The 7,634-nt window shown below is 29.7% G+C and overlaps 1 protein-coding gene across 1 annotated transcript in view; it reads right to left on the bottom strand.

Moving 5' to 3' along the window:
* LOC111629376 (tetraspanin-9-like) overlaps positions 1–5,581 on the bottom strand; it is an 8,832-nt gene extending 3,251 nt beyond the window's left edge. Inside the window, exons 1-6 of the mRNA XM_023373270.1 lie at positions 5,424–5,581; positions 4,810–4,998; positions 4,655–4,729; positions 4,331–4,426; positions 4,148–4,267; positions 3,958–4,059 (exon numbers count right to left, since the gene is read on the bottom strand). Of these exons, the coding sequence (XP_023229038.1) occupies positions 3,958–4,059; positions 4,148–4,267; positions 4,331–4,426; positions 4,655–4,729; positions 4,810–4,998; positions 5,424–5,489 (648 nt within the window). The 5' untranslated portion in view covers positions 5,490–5,581. The remainder of the gene's footprint in view (positions 1–3,957; positions 4,060–4,147; positions 4,268–4,330; positions 4,427–4,654; positions 4,730–4,809; positions 4,999–5,423) is intronic.
* Between the last annotated feature and the right edge of the window lie 2,053 nt (positions 5,582–7,634).

Genomic DNA, 7,634 nt, shown 5'->3' with positions numbered 1-7,634 from the left:
TGTAGATGACTGTATTATAATATATGATACAAGAAAAACAAATGAACAAATAATTATAAAGGAAGCTAATGAGATAAAAGAAAATATTAAATTTGAAATAGAAATAGAGAAACAAAATAGTATTAATTATCTAGATATAACTATAGAGAGAAAAGAAGATAAATTGATTTATAAAAAATATGTGAAACCTATACAAATACCAAAAACAATTAATTATAAATCAGTAACACCAATAAGTATGAAATATAATATGTGGTAAAAATAAATGAAAATCTTAAAATTGTAAGACTTTTACTGAGAATTTTATTAAACCTTTTGTCGGGAATTTTAATTGTAATTTTAAATACTTATTTTATTGTTATAGAATATGCAAAAATACCTGCTGAGGAGGGACAAGAGTGTTCGAAACGCAAAACTATGTATGTGTCCAGGTATATTAAGTAAAATAAAAAATGTTTTTCTGTAAAACTTTGTAATATTTTCTGTAGTGCCAGTATAATAAGTCCTGGTAATAGAAGATACGTTATTATAGAAGAAAATTTATATTTTAGTAAGAAAAAGGACATTGAGGCATTTTAATTAAATAAAATAAAATTTAATTATGTTTTGAAAATAATATTAAGAATTTTGCAAAATTTATAAGGCAAAAAATAAACATTGTTTTAAACTAACGTAAGAAAAAAATATTGAAAAATTTTAGCCTTCTGTAGTGAAAATATTTTTAATACTGTACTAATTATAAAAATATAGATGCTATTATCTACAAAATAACTTATTTATATGAAAAACTGTCATCTTATTAACTCTTATATGCACGGGTGTCGATCCACAAAACGCAGAAGAGTCGTGTCCCTCAATATTTTTGCACCGGAGATTTGTCCTCTCTTCCAATGTATTTTTATTATACGCTATATACTATAAAAATTATGAGTAGAAACGAGTACTGTACACAATAGATACAGCTTATTTTTATATCTACTCAAAACTTGACATGAAAAATGTTTCTTACTGGTTGTCATTGCCCGACTCCTCCCCTAATTTATATATATGTTACCGCTAAAGCTCGAAACCCGTTAATGTGCGCATTACCTAGCTAATATGCAGATTAACTAGGGTGATCCGTTAAAGCTGCGAAAATTATTCCATTTCTCAAATTACCTAGGTAATGTTCAAATTATCTAGGTAATCTGCAAATTACCTACTAGGCACTCGGTAAAGTGAAAATAAGATTTTTGCTGGAACAACAGCAACGTTTCTGTACGCTTAAATTAACATAATGTTATTTATTTAATTTTCAATATCTAAAGAATCAAGTTAATACAATCAACAAATTAGTTGATTGAATCAATCATCAATCAATTAAAAAAACTTTAATACAAAAATCAAACGGTTTAAAATATTACTACAATTAGGGAAATGAATTTGCAAAACATATGATAAAATTGTACTTACTTATTAGTGCAATCTAAAGATTGGTGACACTTTGAATTACGTAGCAATTGGTTTTTGCGACAAGCACGCCTATTTGTGGTACATTTAGATTTGCAGTCACATTTTCTGAAACCCTGCCCAGTACCAAGGGATTGTTTTATTGCTGTTTGACGTAAAGATATTTCTACAGCAGGGACATCCATCTTCTTTCGTTAAAAATCTCTCTTTGCAAACACTGAATTCAGATTTTGCATACAATTGTTTTAAAATACCTGTTTTAGTATCAAGTTTATAAAAGCCATCCTCTGTTTTACTAAGAACCACAGCTAAAATTGAACGTGCATCAGTTTTTGCTCTGTCTTCTTCGGGTACTTTAATTCTCACAGCGAAACCTTCATCGACGTTTGGGTGCTTTGCATTAGAAACTGCTAACATTTTCTTTGCTTGCTTTTCTAAACATTTCTTGGCTTCATCACGCTGTATTTTCTGATCCATATTCTTTTTACAGATGATGCACAATACATTCTTACCATACCCTTCCTCTTTAGGATCTACTTCACCACAAACTGCGTGAACAAACATATTACACGATTTACACTTGTGAGCACTTGATGCTGCTTTTGAGCAAACAATACAGACTATGTCTTGTATAGTGCTCTTTACAGGCTCCGTACGAAACTGTGATGGCGATTCTGCTGAAGTTGAGAGTAACTCAGTGATGACTTCTTCAACTTGCAGAGGCGATTCCTTGGAGGTGCAGGGTAACTGAATATTCTTCGTGACTGCATCATCAATCAACGGTATAGAAGGCAGTTTAAGATTACTATCGGTAAATTCTTGTATTTCTATAGGTGATTCTGTAGAAGCGGGGGATAACGGAATGTCCTCTTGAGTAAGATTTGACTGTGATCTCATAATCACAGTCTCTTGTGAATCTTCTAATTTTTCAAGGTCTTCTTCAGTTTTTATCGAATGTCAAACAATTCTCCGGCATGGACAAACTTTTTCAAACCTTTCTCGCGCATCTGACAACGGCTCAATGAGTTTTTCACAGCCTCGTACAGTCAACACATCACACCTTTGAATTATTTGATAATCTCGAGATGATTCTTTCTTCTTGGAAACTTTTATTTGCTTTACATCTTCAATTATGGAATCATACTTTGGTTTGTTATTAAAACACTACGTATTATATTTTAAATCTTCGCTAAAGAGGTTTGCGAAGAATCTTTTCTTGATTTTACTCACCAATTCGGTGCTTGCTTGCATTCTAGGATTTAAATTTATCTACGTAAAAAGAAGGAGTGGGGAAAGGAAGTGAAAGAAACAAACTTTTGAACTTTAACGATACGGAAGCCGTTAATGTGCAGATTACCTAGATACTCTGCAAATTACCTAGGTAATTTGAGAAATTGAACAATTTTCGCAGCTTTAACGGATTACCCTAGTTAATCTGCAGATTAGCTACGTAATGTACACATTAACGGATTTCGAGATTTAGCGGTAACATATAGATCAACAATGATGATAACAAAGGTAGCCATATTAAGTCTTATTGTGAGTATTCTTGATCACTCTATCTATTTTTGTATAATAAGTAGTTTTCATAAAAGAAAATAATATCTATTTTGACCTTGCCAATTACTCTCATTAAATTGGTATATTTGTTAATGCCGTTGTATCTAAATTGGCTTTCATTGATTACAGTTCGAACTGTTCTCTGTTTTTTCTTATTGTTCTTTATTAATGCCAGCATAAGAAGTTATCAAGTAATTCAATAAAATAGAAGAAATTTTGAATGATAAAAAAATATAGCTATAACTAATTAAAAACGTTGAAGAGTGATTTAATATTTTCTTAATCACCAATTAATTCCCGTTGTAAATACAGCATTATTACATCTCGCAAAAAATTTCGTAATTTATAGCTGTAAAAATTCAATTCTTAGAATTTAGACATAAATTATGATTTTTATTCTAGAAAATATTGCTAATATGTTAACAAGGAAGCCCGGGGGGCAAAAGAAGAAAATTATCTTGGGCCCTCAGGAAGTAAGGCCCCTTTACAATGTTTATTTCGTTTATTTCCTTTATTTTCATATATATTTTATATTAAACATAATATATAACACAGTAATTTAATTCGCTGTAAGGCCTTCAATATGCATTTTGTTTCGGATCGTTACCCTGTAAGAGGCCCTGTATATATGCTATATATATTTTTTTTAATTTTGAATCTTTTTACGACATTGAAAAAATTCAAAACATAGTCTCTTCAAAATTTAGAGAAATAAGATGCTAGTCTTAAGTTATGAGATATTATGGAATGCAGATCCTCATAATTTACCATAGAATGTTATTTCCCTCACCATCCATGCTGATCATCCTATTTTGAGGTAATCCTGCCTGTAATGGCATAAACGAAGCCAGCCATATAGTCTATGTGATGCATATGCAAATCACTTCAGACTTTGATAAATTATTTTTAAATATCTCAAAAAATAATAAAGAATTACAATGTTATTACCTCGAATATACAAACTATCAAATTTATTATCTCGTATAAATATATTCCGTATTTGAATTCATACATTATTTTCTCATAGCATCCAGTTTGAAATATTTCTTTCTATAAATAAATGATAATGAAATGTTTTTAAACTATGAAAATTTCATGAAGTTATAAAGTAAATTTTGAAATGAATGGGTTTGTATACGTCTCCTGGTCTTGAAATGTCACAATAGAAACCAGGTTCAAAGCAGCAAGCTCCCGGTAACTGATGATCTCCAAAAAGAAATTCCCAATCTTTATAATTTTCTACACCGCAACAATTTTTCTAAAATTTTTAATTTAATTAGATATAATCGTTGGAATTTCTCTCAAAATAAATGTAATTTACGCTTATAGTTAATATATCCCACTCTATTTTGACGCTTTTTTTCTGTACGAAATACTTCAGTGAATCTGCCATGTTGTATTTAATGATTTTATATATCTAAAATATTAAATAATGAATTGATTCATGAATAATTTATTTAAAAAAGAAAGTTTTTGATTTGTGTGTTTATTAGCAAATTCACATAAAATTAAAATTAATTAAGAAAAAAATTTGAAAAAAAATCTTTATAAGTTTAAAACGTTCATAAATAATATATTAATTTCAGAGGAATTAATTTTAGTATTCAAGATATATTATATAAAAAAAATTAAAATATTATCTTACCATTTCTTTTTTCTCAGATATAACTATTCCTAATATAATTTGCGTAATTAATATCCAAGCAATTATTATACAACACTAAAAATATTAATTGTTTTAATTAATACAGTGTACTGTACATACAATTAAAAATATTGATTAAAAATACAAATTTTTACCGTTGTTAAGCAACATGCATTTCGTTTCGATGCCGAACAAGAAGAAACAAGAGCCAGAACAGAAATTATTATTGCAAATATTATAATAGTTATCGGAAAAAGACGAATATATTTATTAGTAAATGTGTCTTTGTTAATCATAAACACCCGTAACAAAATTCCTATAACTACAAGCGCATTACTTCCGAGCTATTTTTATTAAAAAATTTATTAGTTTTTTTTAAATAATTGCCATTATATAGGGCAGTGACGGATCTATTTTTTGATACCCTGAAGCGTGAACTGCTATGGGATCTCCTTCGCAACCAGCAATAATAGGGTAACATCCAAAAAAAGCTGCCCCTCCTAGTTTAGAAACCATAAATCTTTAGCTTCACTAATATCGTATCATAGATCCGCTACTGATATAAACTAGTCCAAAAATCAGTTAACTGTTGTTACCGTATATTTTAAAAATTAAATTTTATTTCTGTTAACTGTCAACTAACTTTTGGGTAATTCTGTTTACATATAGTATATAATAAATAGTATGCTAAGTGATTATAATGTATTACTATATAAGTAAATTACTGTAATCAATGAATAATTAAGACAGAAACGGCAATTGATGTTACCATGATCAGAGCATTACTAGAATACAGAGCACATCGAGCAACTGAACATTTAGCTTCTTTAGGCATTTTTTAAATAAATTATAATTTTTAAGCAACAAATATTATTTTTTTAAATATTAACTTAGAGATTACTTATAAATAATTCATTTCTGAATTACATTTTTAATAACAATATTTTTGACTCAATAATACATTTTTTATATTATGGAAGAGACAATATTGTCATAAATTATTATTATTTAATATCATAAAGGATTAAATATTAACAAAATTAACAAAATGAAATTAATTAATTAATTATTTAACATTGCAGAATATTTAATCGAATCAAGAATCATTTCAGAAAAGGTTTAATAAAATTAATTTATAAATTATGATAAATATAATATTCGAAAGTAAAATATTTATTGCTGTATTATTTATTTATTTCGCAAATAAAAAACACGGAAAGTAATCTGGTAATAAATAAACACGGAAAATAACTAATTGGATAGACAGGCCAGCCTACCGCTCTGGGGAATCCGGAATCGAATCCAGGAGAGCAATCCCTGGAAATTTTTCATGAGTGGTTTGTTTCGGAAATGTCGAGTCTCATCTTTCACCATCCGCTGCCCATATTACAGGCTTGGCTGAACACCCCACTATTAGTACCCACAAAACGGAAAGAGTTTAAAATGAATAAACAAATTTAATGTAAAAAATATATACAGTATATATATATATTATTAGCTTCACCATTGATTTTATGGAGCAACCCTCTGACTGTATAAAACCCACGATCATTATATTCTCCTAATTGTCTTTACATTCAAGAGCCTGTAGTGATCATTGGTTTCATGTCATAGGATTTAGAAGGCTGAAACTTTTCTGTTTTTAACGTAACGATGATACAGAGATAGAATTTAACACGTTGTACTGTATCGTATCAAGCAATGATGAAACGATATGCAACAAATAGACACCTGAAGAGTACTCATAGCACTCTTGTTTGATGCTTGAGGTCTATCATGTGTGCTGGTATTCTGTAAATCAAAGTATTTATTATTACTTTATAACTAAACAGTATTAGAATAGTGTAATTACGGGACGGGTCGAGCGGTTAGGGTGACAGTAAACCGCTCTGAAGGAATCAGAGATCAAATTCAAATAAACTCGGAAGTTTTCTTAGAGTTATCTGTCCGGATATGCCGGGCTGCATTGTGGGCCTGTGTGAACCTATGAAAGCATTTCTATGAAAGGCCATGTTAGTACTCACAGGGAGAAATCTTGGTTTATTCGTTTCAGCAACGCGACACGTGGACGATCTGCTTGTAAAAATATTTATTGAAAATTTTTTAAAAAGAATCCGCTGCCAGCGGACTTTTAATCAATTTACATATTTGTAAGTAGAGAAGAGCCTCAAAAGAAAGGCCAACTCTGCTAATGTTAATTGTATTACTGTGATTGTGAAGACATCAAATATTTTATTTGTATTTAGTCTACAGTTTTTTAATATATATTTCTTCCTGGTATTTTTTAATAAACTTTCAAAAAATAATTGAATTGGCAACTAAAATGACTATTTCTCTTTAGAACTGAACAAGAGTAGACATTACATCAAATACATGAAGGTACTAAGTTAATAATGCTTAACGTTACAATTAGAATTGCAGACTAAACTTTCTCGAAGTAGGAAATATTGCAGTGTGCACGATGTAAAAGTAAAGCAGTTCCAGAAGATAAACTTAAAATTATTTTTCAAAAATAAGCAAAAACTGCTGGAGTGGAAACACGAATTAAAAATTGCAAAAAGTTTCGAAGCACTTGCTAGTTTGTAGTAAGCCTTTTTGGATTGTGATTTCATTCCAAGGTCACACTTGAAAGGTAAACTGAAAGTTATTTCGTGCAGATACGCTTTCACATTCGATATTTCCAAGCAAAGTACAGTACTCGAACTGCTATTTTAAAGTAGAACGTTGCTCTAATAGCCCACAAAAATCGAATTTTAGCATGCACAGTTCACTTTTTTCAAGCAGCTCTTCTTTCCTCCATAAGTTTGACGACACTTATTATTATTACTGATTTATGTGTCAAGAATTAAGAGCCAAGAAAATGTCAGACTCGATAAACTTCAATACCTCTCTACGTCATTACTGTTAATTAACTGCGCCATACGCGCAGTTAAGTAACATTAATGCGATTAGAGACGTAACCAGAAGAGGCATAAAGAGA

The sequence above is a fragment of the Centruroides sculpturatus genome, unplaced genomic scaffold (assembly GCF_000671375.1).
Source record: "Centruroides sculpturatus isolate CEXI.00-Female unplaced genomic scaffold, Cexi_2.0 scaffold73, whole genome shotgun sequence".
Lineage (NCBI taxonomy): Eukaryota > Metazoa > Arthropoda > Arachnida > Scorpiones > Buthidae > Centruroides > Centruroides sculpturatus.
Note: the sequence above shows the minus strand (reverse complement) of the source record. Positions and strands in the feature narration are given on the sequence as shown.